The sequence below is a fragment of the Manacus vitellinus genome, unplaced genomic scaffold (assembly GCF_001715985.3).
Source record: "Manacus vitellinus isolate BGI_N305 unplaced genomic scaffold, ASM171598v3 scaffold_13_pilon, whole genome shotgun sequence".
Lineage (NCBI taxonomy): Eukaryota > Metazoa > Chordata > Aves > Passeriformes > Pipridae > Manacus > Manacus vitellinus.
In genome coordinates this window covers 3,424,125-3,443,447 of record NW_021938999.1, presented here as the reverse complement: position 1 = coordinate 3,443,447, position 19,323 = coordinate 3,424,125, and the positions used below count along the sequence as shown (strand labels likewise).

Below are 19,323 nucleotides of genomic sequence, written 5' to 3'. Positions count from 1 at the left end.
AGTGGGATTGTGAGATTTGATGGAAGACGTAGCTGTTTACAGTATTGTTCTATGTGGTGTGTATAGAACAGTTGAATTAATCTCCCAGGCTCTCTTTATTGTCAGTGGACCAAAATGGACAGTTGCAGGAAGCATTACATTTCCTCCTATAATTAGTGCAAAAAAGGACATTTTTAGTATTGTTTGATATAGAATAAGATATTATTAAGCTTCATCAAACTCTTTTGAATCTTGAATGTCCTCCCTGAATGACTTTGGCATTATGGTGCTGCAGACTGACACATTTTTCAGAAGTGAAAGCAGACTAAGGTGGTTTTCTGGCTGATGGGATTTACAAATGTCACTAATAGCTAAAGTATGGTGACCTCAGCTCTCCTCCGGCAACTGTTCAGTATCTAGGCCCTGAGGATTCATTTCACTGCTGTGAATTTTTTGTACTCAAAAAGAACTCTTTCTTGTTATACAGAAGAGGGAATAAAAATCTTGGAAAGAGAGGGCCATTAATGATTAATAATAGACATTTAAAATTCAAAAAACCATCAAGTTCAAAACATGTTTCCACAGTTAAATTTTATTTCAAGTATTTTTACTCCTTTGCAAGCTTTATTAGTTGGTGGTAAAATGCCAGTTGATATTGAGCAATCATTAACTTAAAGTTTATTGACTGCAATTTTTTAGCTGCAATTATTACTATTTTTAATGTGCTATTGTTAATATTCCTAAAAAAATGATTGCTTAGTGATTAGAGAATAGAAAAGAGAAATAAGATACTAGTTGATATGTTGAAGTTAGTGGTGATAGGACTGAGTGGGTAGTGAAACTGAAGATGTGAGTAATTTAAGCCCATTACTCTGTGTGACTGTACAGCACAGTTACTGCTGTGCGTATAACTCATAATTTGTAATGTTCAAAATTACTGGTGATTCCTTTCCCAGGTTTTTTTTCTTATGAGCTTAGCTCATTTCACCGTCTGCTGTTCTATTCCTAAATCATGTTTTCAGCTGAAAGACTATATAAAGGAAGATGGCATTTGAAATGTCCAGCTGATGCTTTACATTGACAAATGTAGCATGCAAATGGATTTAAAAGCTCAATAAAAAGGGTTCTAGTGAACTTTTGCCCAAAACTTGGACAGCATGTAATTGAAAAGAAAACCTACTAAGAGATGGCTTCTGTAGTGAAGACACTCTACTGGAAGGGCACAGCTCGGTCACATTGCTTCCTCTGCCATCCTCAGTTCAACTCTTCTATGTTTTTGGACCCATCAAACAGATCCAGGGTAATGCTCCTCTATGAATAGTCCTGAATTCAGGAACAGTGGGTGGCTTTTGTTTTCAGTGTAAGAGGAACTGAAAGTGGTTTACCACTTGGCTGGGATAAATCAAAAGTTACATTAGCTGCCTTTGGCACTCCTGAAGTTGTCGACACCTCCATAAGAGAGTACAAGTCTGTTTTGTAATAATGCTTGGTGGATACCTTGTACAGATGTAGTTCCCCCTTTGAAGAGCTGCCACAGTCACACAGTCAGTTCTGAAAGTACCTGCTCCATCTTCTCTAATTCTTTAGGAAGTGGATATTTTAGAGACAGATTTTACATCAGATAGATATATATAGAAAAATCCAGGAAAAACAGACTCTTCTTTACTGTAGATTTTGGTTTGAATGTATTTTGAAGGATTAGGTGCTCTGCTTAGCAGTTGTTTTTGTTTTTGTTTTTTATTTGTTTGGTTTTTTGTTTTGTTTTGTTTGTTTGTTTCTTTATTTGTTCAGTTTTTTCTCCAAATTATTTTATTTTTTAAGCACGTAGAATCTTTTTTTTTTTTTATGCCAGTGACTGAATAATAGAATGAGATGAAGCCACCACTGACTTAGATTAAAGTAACGAGGGATCACTGGTAGTTTCAGCAGTAGTTCAGTATGTATCAGGATTAACACCAGTATGTAACTAAAGCAAGATATTGCTTCAAAAAATTACACTAGGATTTTTTGTTTTTAAATAGATAGCTTAAGGTTTAAAAGTAATAAAAATAAGGTTTCTATGAATTCCTCTGTATAATAATTTCAGAGAGTTCAAGTCTGTCACCCACTAGAAGCTGAGAGTTTATCAGCAGCTTATAGGTTAATGCGAGGAAGTGGCCAAACCATAGGGTAGGAAAGAATAGAAAAATTGTATCAATGAGCATTCAAACAGGAATGCTTTTAGCAATTGTCAGTGAATGTGACAGCTGTTGTGCGAGAACTGATTCAAATGTGGTTATATAATTGATTTTCTTTTCCCCAAAGGAGAAGGAAATACACTATTAACAGTGATATATATCACTTAGGTACAATGTAAATGTTACTAGTATGGTATTTAATTTAGAAAACTGAGACTGAGAAATCTAAAATGAGAAATATAAAACTCCTTTACTGGTCTCTTTCAAAATGCAAATTTATGTCTCAAGGGGCCAGTGGAACTTAAAGTATAAATACAGTCTGTATTTAGGGAGTTTTAAAAACACATATTACTGAATTGATAGAGCATAACAGTTCCCTGTTATGCTCTATCTTGTAAAATGTACTTGGGGTCATGTAAAATGCTTTATTAAACTTACGGTCCATAACTAGAGTTGTTACATTTTAATGTATATATTTTTTATTCATGGATTATTGAACCACTAAATCCAAACAATGTCTTCATGCCAAACAATTTCTTTGAGTATCATTCTGAGTCTTTTCACTTCCTGTGTAGCTACCCCAAATCCTCAAATTTTAAAGCTATTTTTCAGAGCTACCCTGTATACAAATATACATTTAAAAGCAGGCAAGAAAGGAAGTTTCTGTTTGCTTTGCATAAAATGCTTTCAAAAAAAAGAAATCAATGAGGCATTTCTGGGTGGGAGAACTGCAATTTTGGTGAGAAAATTCTTGAATGTTGTGTTGATTATAACCATGAGGGATATATACAAAAAGAAATAAGGAAAATTATTACATATTTCATTGCAAGAATCCTTTTTTCCTCAAGACTTAGGGTTGGCTTGCTCTTTAGAGAGTGTCTTACTCCCTACTTTTACGTGGTGTATTGTTCTTTCCTATTATTGAAAAGTTGGCAGAAGTTACAAAACAGTGGTGGTTTAAGCATACTGTTGTGCCCAGTGATTCCAGGGTATTGGTTTTGGACTGTATTCACCTTCTATTTTCTTCTACTGTTATTATAAATAAATCTAGGGAAGAAGCTGAACTGCAAAGAGCTGAAAAGTAGGAAAGTAGCATCTCTTTTCTGCATATTTCAAGCCCCCAGATAAGTGATATTCATAGTACATATAATATCTTTATTGATCTGAAACGTCTCATTGCTGTGGTTGAACCAGCGACTCTCCTACAAGAACATACCTAGGATTTGTTATTCATCTGATACCTGAAGAGAAATGGGAACTGAAAAAGTTAATGGATATGAGTCTGTGGTCTGGGCTTCAAGATATTCAATGCCGAAGTGTCCATCTAAAAGATTTCTTGCTGGTGTTGATTTTATTGACATTATTGATGAAGTAACTTTCAGCAATGATGCCATAGTATTTGTGAAACACCAAGGAGTAAAATGGGCAAAATCACAAAAGATGTCTTTATTTTTTTCCATATGTAACAAAATTGACTGGTTTAGAGAATAATAGAGGAAGTTTAGAAAGGGAAAGATATGTGCTCTAAATATGCATAATTATGTTATTACATGCCAAAAATCTCTTGTCTGGAAAGAGTTAAAGATGTTTCAAACACTTTGTGAAAGAAAGGGAATTTATACAAGACAAGTTTTGTAAGAACAATTTATCCTGTATTTTTACCTGGCGTATCTCTGCTATGTTAGGAATATTGATTTCCACAAAATATAACTTTTTCTGTGATCTTCCTTCTCCTTTTTTTCCTGTTCTCTCTGGTCGTTATTATAAAAACATTTCAGATTATTTATTCTGAGGCTTTTCCATGTGTAGAAAATTTGTTGAAGAAGAATACAGCCAAGATACATAAGAGTTTATTTTGTTTGTTTCTGACTGAGCAGTGATTTTGCCACTCCTAAGGCAACAAACTGTTTTTTCAGGCTGTAATAGTCTACACTGTCTCTGCAGGTGTGGTTAATGACCACACCAAAGGGACTCTTTGAATCCCTTACATATGCCCCAAATCCCTTTTTTAGTTTGTACTGACGAGGAAACACTGTACTGGATGTAGTGGTTGGACTGAAATCTTCTACTATAGCATCTAATAGGGCAGTGAGCATCTACAAGATCACCTGTTGCCTGAGGTGCTAAATTTTGCTCTCAGCAGAGTCAATTTAGTAACTCCATTCAGACTACTTTCTTGAAGATTATTTCATGTTTTGTGAGACATGAATTTAGCACGTATTATTAATATAGATCACAAATGCAATGCAATATTTGGAGTATTTTTCATTTCAAGCTAATGACTATTTCATCAGTTTTACCATTTTGAAGGAGAAAATAATTCCCCTTTTAAGTTAGCATAAATGTTAATTTAATTTTCTTGCACCAAAATATCCTTCATAATAATTGAGTATTTCTTACAGACAGTTTTTTCTGGACATCGCTGAACCATTTATTTAAGACAAGAGTTACCAGAAAACTGCCCTAGTTGTTTTTTTGGTTTTTTTTTTTTTTTTTTTTTTTTTTTTTTTTTTTTTTTTTTTTTTTTTTTTTTTTTGTTTTGTTTTGTTTTGTTTTTTTTTTTCTAAGAGACTAAAAATGTATTTTAAAATGTATTTCAGTTACTTAGGTTTGTTTCTGCTAAGAATATTGAGGTGTTTTCTACAAAGTTTACCATCCTTGTAAGCTTTCTCCTCCTCTATATGTATGTCATATACAGGTAATTTTTTTAGGGTTTTTTTTCATCAAATAGCTTTTGCTATTAAATACATAACCTTCATATTCTTAAGGAATGTACAATACCATATTAAAACTGGAATAAGAAAAATCTAGAGAAATCTTGAAAAATCAAGAAAAAGATTTAAAAATGGTAATAAAATGGGAACACGTGCATGCGCATAAGTAAAGAAAACAATGAAATGGAAATAATCCACATTTTACTTGTCGAAAGTAAGTGTAGCATTTTTAAGAATCGCAGTCATAATAACTGACCTTTTCATCTTCTGTAGTAATAGTAAGATTTCCTCCTTCCCCCTCCCCTTTTTTTTTCTTCACTTATTTCTATCAGAGCCAGGATCAAAAGAGAAGTTGTAACACTTACATGTCAAGAATCATGACATCTGGAGCAAGACTGAATTCATTATTTCTTGGTGAGAGTGTTATACAATAAGGCTTGACTGACATACAAAATCTGAGACGCTTTCTGATCAGCTGATATAATTAAAACAAAATACTTGGTTCTGCACAATGCCTGTGCATAATCTATTTTGAACCTTTCAAACATAGAAGTATATAGTGTAAAATGCTACTAGATTAGTTTGAATGACTTGTCATTCTATTTGCAGATACCTCAAATCAGCTATGCATCTACAGCTCCAGAACTGAGCGATAACACCAGGTATGACTACTTCTCTCGAGTGGTCCCACCGGACTCCTACCAAGCACAGGCCATGGTGGACATCGTGACAGCCCTTGGGTGGAACTACGTCTCGACACTGGCTTCTGAAGGCAACTATGGAGAGAGCGGTGTGGAGGCGTTCACCCAGATCTCCAGAGAAATTGGTGAGTGCATCTTTACCAGGTTTTGTATTTACAGCTGCTGAGTTGCAGAGCATCACTGAGTTCTGCTTGGGTCTATGCAGTGTGATCAGAACACCCATGGCTGTGTTACCTGGACTCAAGTGGGTGATTTTGCTTCTTGCACATCCGCCAAGGTGATAGTTCTGGTAGTAATTTAAGAAGAGTGGCAAAAATTATGTGTCTCTTGCCCCTTCTGGAAAAGAGGAGTTCCTTGATGAGTTAGGGGCAAAAAGCAACCACCAGCTGAATTACAACCAGATTTGAGGAGATGTGATTGATTTAGCTTAGGAAAATTGTAATCCAGTAAGAGCTTTTTCCATGTTCCAGCACTGATAAATCTAGGGGGTTTAATTTTGGTAGATTTTTAAAACAACAAAAAAATCCTCTGAAAAAAAAGACATAACTTTACTGGTTTTCTTTCATGATGAAATGTACCGTACAAATACAGGCATTATGATGAGAAGTATATTTAGGTCCCTTTGATCCTTTTGGTTTTTTTATTTTTGTCACAAGAAAATGGCTGTTTCTCAGGAGCAGAAGGTTTTGGACAGCAAGTAATAAGATGATGAGTAGCAGGTGGTTTAAAAGAGGGTGGAATTGGTCTTTCACTAAGTGCAGTGTTAAATGACACACCAAAAAACCCCTGCAGACAGTCTTCCTGTCCTTCCTCAGAAAGCCCAGATTAATCTACTGGATTTGACTTTCAGGGCATGTACATATGAAATCTGGTTCTTTTGAATCAGGTTGGGTGAGAAAATATGATAGTATCTCCCACTTTCAATAACTGCATGTGAATACAAAGACCATCGCAATCGTACAGGAAGGCGCATGTGTGTTTCAAGTACTTATGCTTGAATCGTAAAGGTAAATGATTACTCACAACAATCTGGCAGTAGGACAACACCACAGTGATTCATACCACTAGGGAACCCATGTATATAATATGCTTGGTAGTTTAACCACTAAATACCCCTTTTCTAGTTTCTAAGCAGTACTGTCAGATCCCAAGTGTCTTCATGGGAGAGACAAAGCTGACTAAGGCATGGATAATTTTTTTCACAGTTCATATCTCAGAGATGGTTTGTCTATTGCGAATAGATTGGCTTCCCCAGACCCTCACTGAGTAGTTTATTGGCTGAAAAATCACTTTTTCTTGAAACAATCTGCAACACAGCTAGTTCTGCTGAGTTCTGAAAGCAAACAAATGAAATAGAGTGTTCAGGTCTTTTTACTGTTTCCCATTTCCAGGAATATGAGACATCTTCCAAGGGGTGCAAAAACAACACCTATGATTCAACGACTTGAGTTTATGTCAGAGGGATCCTAGAATAAAAAAGACCATTGTCATTTGATAAATAATTTACATGAATAGGATTAAATAAATATTTTTAACAGGATTATGAATCCAAAGCAGTTACAATCATGAACGGGTGTCTAAACATTACAAGATCTGTGTAATACTAAGAAGCGCAATAAATCATGATTTGTGGTTTATCTTCCCCCCCTCTCACCTTGTGATTTATGTTTTCTACTAGAACACTTGATTTTGGCAACCTCTGTGCTCACAGTAACTTACCAACTATTGTGGGGACCAGGAAATCTAATGGTTCTAAAGAAGGAAAGCAGAGGGAGGGAGGACAGACAAGTAATTTTTATTTTCTAGAGAAATGTTCAAGTAAATAATCAGGTAAATCATATGTAACCACAGGGACAAGATTGATAGCCAGTGCAGAATTGTCAGGAACAAATACTGTCAAAGCCATCTAATAATTTTCTTTGACAGGATAATAGCTTGTAGCTGAAGAAAAAGCAGTGGATGTGTCACGTCTCTAGAATTTTGTAGTGCTATCTCAACTGTCACATACAATATTCTCCTGAGCAAATTTGGGAATCTAGGTGAAAATATCATAGACTGGATGCAGACCTATTTAGAAAATTTTTCTGAGATTTCTGTTTAAATGAAAGAATGAGTTGTGTGGTATTTGACAGTTTATGCTGGCTCAGGTACTAGGTAATATTTCCATGTTTAACCCAGATGGACTTGGAATGAGGAATACTGTAAAATCTTCCTTCCTCAGAAGGACTAGAGACCAAATCTGAAGACAGTCTGGAAAAGTAAAAACATACAAGGCATTGTGCTTCAGCAAAAAGGATCTGAACAATGAGGAATTCAGATGGACTAGTCAGAAAATACTATTTAAAAAAATGATGCGAGAATTACAGTAAAGTATAACCTGTCTATATTCCTCTTGTTTTAATGGAACATGCAGATGGGCATACCATCTGTAAAATAATTTGAGTAATCCTCCAATTTTCCTGTCAATTGTGGAACCTCTTGCTCATAACTGAGCAAGGGGGTTAGCCTAAAGGAGAGTTGACTAAGAAGGGAAGGTGATGGAAAAGGTGCTTTCAGTTAGGTTTTTACAGAAAGATAAAGGACACTTGTTCATCCAAATACAGTGTATGTAAACAGAAGTAATGGAATTAGTCTCTAGCGTGATTCTATCTAGATTTGGAGAAAGCCCCTTTTAATATTTAAGACAAAGCATTATACTGGCTTGCTTGGGGACATTTTGTAACCTCCATTGCAAAGGATCTGGGAGAATGCATTAAACAAACACCTGCCCAGTGATTATGTAAGTGCAATTAGTTCTTCCTTGGGGCTGGGAGGTGGATTGAATGATTTCTTAATGTCCCTTTCAGCCTGATCCTCTTGTTCTCTGTCCTCAGACTTTTCACCTGAAGCATAGGACTGGAAATGCTTTTAAAATGGAAAGTTTGGACAGCATCTAACTATGAGGTCTGAGACTATAGAGTTTACGTAGGTTTGTAAAAATCATCATACAGTGTAAGACTGCACACAGCAGCAAAAGTTACCAGCTCTGTGTTAATAAACTGTGTGTTAAGAGAACCTAATTAGGACACTACTCCCCTTGCGCAGCTGGTATGCAAATGAATAGGACAACTCAACTCTTTGCTGAGTATTTTACTCAGATCCTATCTAATATAAGTAGCCAATGACTGGAAGCAAAAAGAATGTGAAGATAAGCATAATGAAAAGCAAAAAAAAAAAGAAGAAAGGATGTGAAAGACATTGATATATTCATTTCTGAAAAAATCAGTGCATGAGAGGACATGAGATAACAGATTTGGAAATATAAACAGAAAAGCTTGGGGTTTTTGTTTATTTTTTTGTGGTTTTATAAAGTTGAGAGTTGAGAAAGGGGTTGCATTTTACATATGTTTAAAATAGAGATTAATTTCATGTACTTATAATTTAGTATAATTTTTGTTGTGAGCTTGACTCCCTCTAATTTGCAGTTTGATTTACCCTCTGTTCAACTTCTATTTCTTGATCAGTAACAGGCTCCCAAATGAAACGTCGAATACTGAAAAGGTCAAAGTGTTGCCACCCTGACATGTCACCAAATATATTATGTATCAAAATCTCCTCTCATTTTAATGACAAAGATCCTGTCTACAACAAAGCATAGCTGGAAATTAAATATTTTACATGACAATGATTGGAAGGAGATTAGGGGATGGTGCTTATCCCAACTCATTCTTCCATGCATTATTGTTTGAACACAATGATTAAAATTTATAGAATTTTTTACTCCCTATAAAAAGTTAATCAATGATATTACTGTAATAATTTTGACATCATCATCAAATAATTTTGATACATTGACCAAAGGAATGAATTATTGTAAATTGCTTAAGACTTTCAGTAAACTGTAACTTGACTCAGCAACATAAACTAAAACAGGGAAAAAAACAAAACACATTTTACTGAGTCCTCATTAAACTGTCATGCTATATACTCATCGTCTATTTACTTTGCTGTTAATTATCTTTGACAAAATAAATGTTGGAAAGTCTCTAATCTGACTTTCTTTTAATGATTCATTCCCTCTGTTATTAGAAACCAAAAGAATGTACCATTAGAGATAAAATCATGGGATGCTTTTGCTTTTTTTTTTAATTCAAAATACAAAAGCATTTGGTTCAGACAAATCTCTTTGGGTTCAGAATACTTGTTCAGTTAGTGCAATGTTTGTACCCGAAAGGGCAACAAATCTACAAATAATAGATGAAATGCTATATGACAGATTTTTTTAGCCACTATTGGTCAACTGCTGATAGGTACTGGCAGTGAAACTCTTATGGAAGTATTAGAAGAGGAGGCAGAAATGATAAAGGCAGGGAACTGAGCTGATCATCAAGAATAGGTGAGAAACTTCAGTGTTGCTTGCCCCCTTTTTGCTTGTAAGTTGATTTTGTGTGTCTTGCCAGAGCTTTAAAGAAGACAGCAAAGTGCATTTAGGACCAGATCTTTGAGGCAAAATGACATAACTTCATGGCAGCTTTTCTCCAGAAGAGAATGATGTACTTATTGTATGCCCTTGAATACCTGCTTTTAGGAACAGTGGTCTGTAGTTTTACTTACTCCTTTTATACTGATATATTGCAGTTAACAGCATTTTTCTGAGGAGTTAACACAGTTACTTTATGACATTTCATAATATTTTATCATGACAGTGATATTGAAAACTATATACTTAATTATAATGAATAAATATGCTGAATGAAGGCTGTAGTAGCTTCATTTAAATTGTTTCAGACTTCAACATAGGTAGCTATATTTGGTGTACACAGGAAATGGCCTGTGGCATTTCTTTGATATAGTTCTTAAATCATATTTGTCTCTTGTCAGTTCTTTTACTGTGTTTACAGCTGTGCATTGTACCTCTGTTTTTCTCCAAATTATTCTATTTCTTCCTACAGAATCACAGAATAGTTAGGGTTGGAAGGGACCTCTGGAGATCATCCAGTCCAACTCCCCTGCCAAGGCAGGGTTGCCTAGAGCAGGTTACACAGGAATGAGTCCAGGTGGGTTTTGAATGTCTCCAGAGAGGCAGAATTACCTTTAAAAACTTTTGAACTTCTAAAATTTTCAATGGATAAGGTGAAAATCTATTGGGAAGTGGTGAGGGAGGTTTGAGCAGGAAAATAAAACTTAAGGGATGTAACCTTTCCACTTAGACTAGTCAAAGATAATTTAGAAATAGGATGGATTGCTGTTAAGATTAGTTCAAATTTCCTGCAGTAATCCTTGTATATGTTCGATATAAATCTAAAGCTTTTTGTATTTTGTAAAGTAAGATGATGAATAGATTTCTCTCCCAACCCCAAGGTGTTATTTAATAGAAGATTAAAAAGTCTTGCAACATGAAGGTGGAAGAAATACAGTACCTGAAATGTAACCTTTTCCCCAAAGATATTTCTCCTTTAAAGGTTGTTTTCAAGCTTAACAAATTAATTTTCACAACTAATAGTATTCTAACATACCGTCACAAAGGGTAAACCGTTTAATTCAATTTTAAGTTTTACGTCTATATTTATGCGGCTAAACTCTATTGGTAGCACTGTATTTCAAGCTGCAAGCTGTAATTAATAATAACATGATATAATTGGCTATGGAAGCTTCAAAGTAACGTTTGAAAAATTACAAAATCAGATGGTAAGTGTATTAATATTACAAAAACTTGAAAATTATTCCAGCAGTTTTTAATATTTGTGCCAATTAGTACCTGATAAAGAACAGTGTAATTTCTAGGGATTTATAATAAGGGACCATTTTCATTTCTCTCAGTGGTGCTAATCAACATGATGTTTTTTAGCTATAGTTACTTGTTTTCTCTATAGTTTTAGGGAGGTGTCTTGGAGCAGTAATAATACCATCTTGGTAAGCTCTCTGACCCTCCAGAAATTGTTGTGACTTTAACAGCTCTTGAAGGGTTTCTTCATCCATCAGTTATCTGAGGTGGTTTTTAAGCATTCTGTAGAAAGCTTGGAAGTTACAGTACTCTAAGTACTACAGAAGTCATTGGACTATGACTTTTTTTTTCTTTTTACTTCATCTGAACACTGTTGGTTGTGAACACAAATTCAAAGAATAATAAAGATATCCAGGAAAGATATCTAGTTCAAGTTTTTTAAATGTAAAAATACAAACAAAATTATAAATGTGTTGATGCTAATTTTAAACAAGCAATCTTATTAGATTAAAAATTAGATTCAACAGAAGTATTTTGTTGAAATATACTGTGTGATGTTCATAATGAATACATATTTTCATGATGAAAGCTGGTTTTTCAAATGCGGAACTCTTTGCAGGAGTGGTTGGGGATTACGAGTTTCAGTGTCTATAAACTGAAGTCAGTTTTAGGGAAACCATTTCAAATAAGATGTAAGATGTACTTTTTAATATTAGGGGTGGAAAAGCATTATAAAATACTAAGAGATATTGGTATATTTATTTTATTGTGAAATCTTTCTAAAAGGAAGTTCACTACAAAATGTTGGGCCAAATTTAGAAATCACTACTTAAACTGTAGTCTATACTATGCTTGATACATATAGGATTGTAAGAATTTTTCTCTGGCTGTATAAACTGTCACTAAATTTCTGAAATAAAAAGCAGGATAAGTATGTAGGTTTTAAGGTGATGACAGGAAGGAAATTTCTCAAGTGCTGCTGTTCTGTGTATTAGTGTGTATTATCATTGAGCCTGTGGCTTCTCATAGATTCTGTGATTCTCTTTTGCTAGAAGAAGACCCAGAGCAAACAATTCATACATAATTAAAAAACTCCTGTGAAAGCAAAGTTAGAAAATGTCTGAATCAAAATGTAGTCATTCTAGTTGTTTATGACCAAATTTCCATTAAGAGGAGGTGGATTTTAACAGAGTTAATCCCAGTGGATATTCTTGTGTTAAGTAAAAGTATTTGTGAGGGGGATACTATGAGGGAAAGCATTGAGGACACACAATATTATTTGCAGTCTGAATAAAGCTACCCCTGTTTGGGTTTTGCATTATAATTTTACTGTGGTGCAAGACAGAGGACTGTGGAAAATAAATTGACAGCTTATTTTCCATGGTGGTTGTGCTTAATTGGTTAAAAAAAACAGTAAATGAGTTAATAATAAGCTCCAGGATCTTCACAGGTTCTGCCATAAGTGAGATTTTTTTCCCCTCCTTTATTTAGAAATGAGTCCTCTGTCCTCTACGTTTTACATAAACTTCTGTTACTGTCATTTCTACAGAAAGCTTGTTTTCACATGAGGTTCAGCCAAGCACCTTTTGTAGTGGTGCAAATGATGTGAGTTCAGCTGTAGTCAGGGATCAAATAGACAGACTATGGCCCAGTTTTGATCAGAGTCCATGTGAGTGAACTTTGCCAACAGAGCACTTAGTGGTTTTGCTTTCCCACCATGCACAGACTTTTGTAAGGACAGACTGTATTTGAAGATACCATCTGAGTAAACGTGACAGGAAGGAGCATGGTGGCATGGGCTTGGGCTGTATTTACGTGGTTCTTTTGTTAACATGTTAAAGGGCTCACAGCATTTAAATGGTAATCTTAGTTATGCTCCTGTCAGGAAGAACTGTTTCTGATTTCACAGAATATTCTGAGTTGGAAAGGACCCACAAGGATCAAGTCCAACTCTTAAGTGAATGGCCCATGCAGGGACCAAACCCACAACCTTGATTATTAACACCATACTCTAATCAGCTGAGCTAATCTCAGGGTCTTTGTTGGTCTATGATCAGTAGTCTCATTCACATTAAGAAGGTACACACAAATTCTTGAGGCTCTTAAGTTTGCTGAGAAAATTTCACTTGTCTGTGTCTTCAAATGGTTTCTAGTATTTTTAAATGTTTAGCATTTTTTGCAGCTACCTAGAGATTATAGCTTTTAAAAATCATGTGAGAGAAATGCCTTACAATTGATATTAGCAATATACTCTTAGTATCAGCTCTTTTGTGATCTGTGGCTGCAGTTAAAACAATGAAGCTCTGGAACTGTCAGGGTCAAACACTGTGAGTCAATACCTCGTCTCCAGTGGTAGCTTCAGTATATGGAAGGGAAAGATATCACAATCTTACTTAGTCACTGGCAGAATTACCTATCCAAGGAGTGTTCTGTAACCTCAGGTATTCAGTGGTTGATGCTTAGATTTCCTGAAGCATGAAATTTCGTTATAATTTCTTCTTGTTATCGTTTTAACCTCACTCATTAAATGTCTTCTTGTTTGGATGCTACAAATGGTATATAGGAGAATCCAGTTAACCTCCTTCATAGTGTACCTTCTTATTTTTCTTAATGGTGGGTTAGAAGATATGAAGTAATTGTCATTTAATGGTTTCTGTTGTCAGTTTCTGGATCCCTTATTGCGTTTATATCTCTGTTAAGGTGTATAGTCATGACTGAACACTCCAAACAAAGCCTTACTATTGATTTATGTAGTGTCATTGTAATCTCATTTTTATTCTCAGCCCCACTCTTTATACACCCTGACAAATTGTAAGCTTTTTCTGTTGGCTGCTGGGTAGCAAGTAAATTATTTCCAAAAGCAATCTGTTCTGACACTCAAAGTTTATTAACAAATGGCTACAGCTGATTTAGAACTTAATGATGTGTGTGAACAATTCCAGGTATTCCTGCCAGTCTGTGCTCCCTTGTATTTGTCAATAGTCAATATTTTTCTATGACATATGTGTTTATCTAGCTTTCTGAGTACTCTGTCTTCTCCCTCTGCTCTTTTTTATTTCAAATAATTTTATACTATTTTCTTTCTGTTCAGTACTCTCCCTCTCCTTTCAGAGAGCATTGTGTTATCCAAATCAAACCCTAGTAGACATTTCTAGAGAACATGTTTATCAGCCTTTTCCAGTGCTGAATTTTGACTGTATCTTTCTATTCTTCCTATTCACTGTTTTTTATCCTCAGGAATCCTTTCCCTTCCCCCACTCCTCAGTTTCTGCCTATTCAAAGTTCTTAAAGTCTTCTAAAAACTCTGTTATGAACTTTAATATTTTATCTGCAAGGGTGATACATCTCTTTTGGTAGTAACTACTTTTGCATGCTACCTAAGTACCAGTAGGAACAGAATGTAGAGATATTTGAAGTTACCTTATAAATGTGTCTTGTATAACTATATGCCCTTTCTGAATGTATCTATTCTTCATGGTGCTTTAAATTATGTAGGATTATACTATCTTTTACGGAGCCAACAGTTTGAGGGTGAAGGTTAGTAACTATTTTAAGTTGAATTCTTGTTATCATCCAACTGTACATGAAGCCACTGACTCAGTCACATAGCCCGTGTGACAGAGAACTAAAGTCTTTCAAGTATTAGGTTAACCCTAAATGAAACTTGGATTTTCTCTTTCTTTAGAACTTTTGACAACTGACAGTTTCATTATGAATTGAGACAGAGGGAAATTGCATTACAATTTTTTGTACAAATTTCTGTATTATACCTGAAGCATGTTTTGTTCAGATTTCAGTATAATTTTATTTTTAAAAGCTATAAAATGAAACAGAAAATGAGTGTTTAATCTGATTACTTTGCAGTTATACCTTCTGATATTAAAAAGAAAAAATGAACAAATACAACTGAAACTTTGTTTTCAAGATTTGTCAGCAATTTTGTCTAAATGGTAATGTCTATCAGAAAAAAACAATCATAAAGATTAATGCTGCCCAAGAATCGTCTTTCCTTCCTTGCATAGACTAAATTCTGGTAATAAATGGTGTGTGTAGATGATATATGGTCTACTTCCCTGGGCAGTCTTATTGAGATCTGGGAAGCTGTTAAAACAGATAATGTTGTTTTATTTTCTCTGAAGAGAAAGCAAAGCAAGAAAACAGCTATTCATCATTCTGTATGTTTATGTAACATGATATGTTACTTTATGCACATTGTTGTGTACTGTACTATGACATATCATCCACCTCAGAAGTAGAAGGATGATAGTAGGAGATGCCCACTTTCATTCTTCCTTTATATTACCGTAAATTTCAATGTGTTCTGGGCCTTACCAGTGAGATTTTCACTTCTCGTTTTACTTCTTTATGACTTTCCCTACTTGTTCTACTGTTTTCTCCTGCACAACCCCAATACAGAAGTATCAAGAAACAAGTTTGCAGTTGTCACTGGCTGCGTTTTTTAGTATGCCACACTAATACACAAAAATGCATTTGAGCTTTGCTCAGCTGCATGATATAGAAGGGTTGAGTGAGTTGAGTGTTACAAGGCTGACAATATTCTTACAAGATTACAAGCAAAGAATGTCCGATTGGAAATGTCAAAGAGATATTCTTGTATTCATTTTATTTATTTTCTTTCTGTCGTTGAAGGGCAAGGGGTCATACTGTGCTCTGAGTCACAGTAAACATACATTTGTTATTAAGCTTGCAGTGGGGTAGCTTAGCAGTAACAGTTCTCTCTTGAATGCTTGCATGAGTCTGCAATTTCAGGCTGGCATAGTAGATCCTGTAGTCGGATACAACTCGTTCTTTCAATTCTACTACCTAATGAACTGTCCACAGAGCTCCAGAGAATTCTGTTCAAAGAATAGTATTTTAAAGAATTGCTACTACTTATTTCAGAAAAAAAACCAGGCATATGCATGTGCTTCACTAATAGTAGGAAAGAATCCTACACTTAATTTTTTCTGTTATAAATGCAGGATTTTTATGCAAATTGCAAGCTGTGATACCACCACTTTAAACTGAGACAGCAGAAATATGCATATTTTGAAACCTCACAGCTTATAAAAAAAGTTAATTCTTTTTTTCTCTTACTGGAAAACAAACTATTTCTTAGGTAAAACTCTGTCCTCTCAAGGACAGTTTTCTATGATGGAAATAGTGTTGCTTGTTCCTCCACTTTCTTCAATATAGAACGATTAGTGAATTTTTATCACTTTTTAGAAGAAATTGAAATAAAATTAATTTTTTAAAATGCTGATATTCTAACAAAAATGCCGGTCTGTCTTTAACATTGTTAATAAAAGCAGGACATTTTGACTAGACAATTAATCAAGACAATGAGTTACAAAATAATACCCTTGAGTAGCAGAGGTGTCACACAGATAAATCCCTGTATGCTGCTGTGGCTGTATGTGTCCCAAAACCTTTCTGCCGTGTACTTCCTGAGCATACTATACAATAACATACAGAAATGCAGAACACCCTCTATATGTCTTCATAAGTCATCTTCTCCTTGGGCTGCTTGCCAAAATGCTGTTATTGGATTACCACAGAGAGAGGGACAAAATTTCAAACCCCTTGGAAACACAAGAACAAGGGAGTTGTAGATTTCAAAATTGAGGACCTAGCTGTCGTGGTTTGAGCTGCACCCCTCCCCAGGGGTATGGAAGTGCTTGGTCCCATGTGAGTTTCCGATCAGGGGCCAATCAGAGCTGTGTTTTGCCCCTGTGAAATTAGGATATTACAAGAGCTGGAAGGAAGTTGTTGGCAGAGAGGCAGAGAGAGAGAGAGAATCAGAGCCGCGAGGGGTGGCCAGGGGCCCCCGAACCTGGGGGGCCCCTGGGCCTTCATGGCCTTGATTTAGACAGGGTGGTTTTTTTTGCTATTTCCCCCCACTGCCCAGGAGAGGCAGTGGCGTGGGCTTGAGAGGCCAGCCAGGGGGTTGGAGCCAGTCCCCCCCCCCAACGGGCAGGCACAGCATTGGAGCCAAGCCAGAGACGGGCCGAGGGGTGGCCTGGAGCTTCAGAAGCAGTGGAGATCGTGCAGAGTTGGAAGAATTCCAGGCAGAGGATGAGAGAGACTTCAAGCAGTCTCACTGCAACTTTCCCCCTCCCACAATGGTGGGAGAGGAGGCAACCCTGAGTTGAGACTGAGCAATGGAGAGACGGGCCGAGGGGCTCGGAGGAGGCCCTATGTGAGGTTTGGGCGGGGGCAGCCAAAAACCGAGGGAGGAATGTGGGGGAGAGGAATGCCTCCCGTGACATGTGGACGTTGAGCTGAAGCTGCAGCAGCTGAAACAGAGAGAAGCCAAACCAAACAGGCTTTTTCTGGGTAAGGACTTTTGGTGAAAACTATTCGGGGTATAAAGACTGAGCAAAAACCCAGAGAATCGTGCAGAGTGGACTCGAAGTGGAGAAGTCCCTGAGTCTTACTCTCTGGGAGAAACCTTCATGAAACAGGGAGAGAGGACTCAAAAGCTGACTCCCTGTAGCTCAAGAGGAAGACCTGGTAAAGCAAATGTTCCTTTGCAGTCCAGGAGGAGACCTCAGCAGAAGCCGAGGAGCTGGTGGGGGTGCAAAAGACCCCTTCTTCGATATCTCAATGAGAGAGAGACTTTAGCTGTCATCCTGGAGGGTTATTCTTCTGGATTGATGTGGAAGGACCCCAGGGGTGGTAGAAATTGTATTAATATTGTGTATTTATTTACTTTTTAGTTTCTATAGTATTTATTGTGTTAGTAATAAATTTTGATATAATTTCCCCATACTAGCAGTTGTGTTATGTCTGAAAACCCTCTCACACTGAAGCAAATTGTGGGGAAGCTTGGAAATTGGATTTTTGGGAAGCTCAAACCATGACACTAATTCATTGAAGTGCATGCACCTATGGAATTTGTAAATGTTTGGGAAGGGAGAGTTAAGAAAAACAAAACTATCCCAACACCTCAATGATTCCTGCAAACATTTATGCTGGAAATGCTTAACTGTAATTAAGTGCTCCAGGGCATTTGCAGGATGTCATTAATTCCACGGATGTAAATGCTCTCTAAAGTAAGATCAGCCACACCTGTTTTCAGGAATACCAAGTCAAGATCTGCTTTTTTCAAAAATGGGAACGAAAAGTCTGAACTAAACTTGTGGTGAAGTTCTTAATTTTTTAGAGGGATTCCCATTTTCCTCTTTACTTATTTTCCTTTATTTTGACAGTGGGTGGGTGTCTATATTTACCTTCTGCATGGCCTACTTCCTTTAAAACAGCATGCAAATTCCAGAACATCTTAGGCCCCAGAAGGGTGAGAGAGAATAGTATTGTGCAATCCTAGGACATAAACAACCTTCATTCTGTGAAAGTTTAGGCTGAAGTTTGGTATGAGTATCTGTTTTCATGGTAGAATAAGAAGCTATATAACTCAGCAGAGCCTGCCCAGGTCTTCAATGCTGTTCCTTTGCAGATTTCCCATGGATGAGGGGAATAAAGCACAAATCCATAAACCAGAGACCCTATTTGCTGCTATGTTCAGACAGGAACCAGATGAAGGCAATGCTTCTGCCTATGCTCTGCCAGCTGTATTGTCATACATTTTACTGGCATATTGGATTTGCTGTGAGATGCATTACAATGTTTGCTAAGGCCAGTGAATTGAGTTATATGATTGTAAGTATTTTACCCAACATGTTAATGCACTTAATGAAGTGCAGATAATCACATTGCTCAATTTATAAGAATTGTCAAACCTCCTAATTAATTCCATTATATTGTATTTTAGAGATTAAATCCTTTCAGAGCTTATTCAGGAGGTAGAAATATTATTTAACTTTGCTTAAAATATTTTAATTAGTTAATGTTTTAATTTTTTTTCCCAGAATAATTTGTTTTATAAAGTATAATGTCCCTTTCACAGAATTGAGTTGTTAAAGCCAACTTGGAGATATTCTTTCTGTTGCTAAATCAAATGCAAAAGCTGTGATTTTTTTTTCTTTTTTTTCTCCAGTTAAGTGTAAAGAATTTGGTTTAATAGTAAAAAAGCAACCTACAGAATTGTA

At 36.0% G+C, this 19,323-nt stretch overlaps 1 protein-coding gene across 3 annotated transcripts in view; it reads left to right on the top strand.

Annotated features, from left to right (window-relative positions):
* Nucleotides 1-19,323, top strand: part of GRM8 (glutamate metabotropic receptor 8) — a 330,760-nt gene that overhangs the window by 59,365 nt on the left and 252,072 nt on the right. For all 3 annotated transcript variants that reach the window (XM_008926587.3, XM_018067986.2, XM_018067984.2), the window contains exon 3: nucleotides 5,480-5,696. In XM_008926587.3, the coding sequence (XP_008924835.1) occupies nucleotides 5,480-5,696 (217 nt within the window). The remainder of the gene's footprint in view (nucleotides 1-5,479; nucleotides 5,697-19,323) is intronic.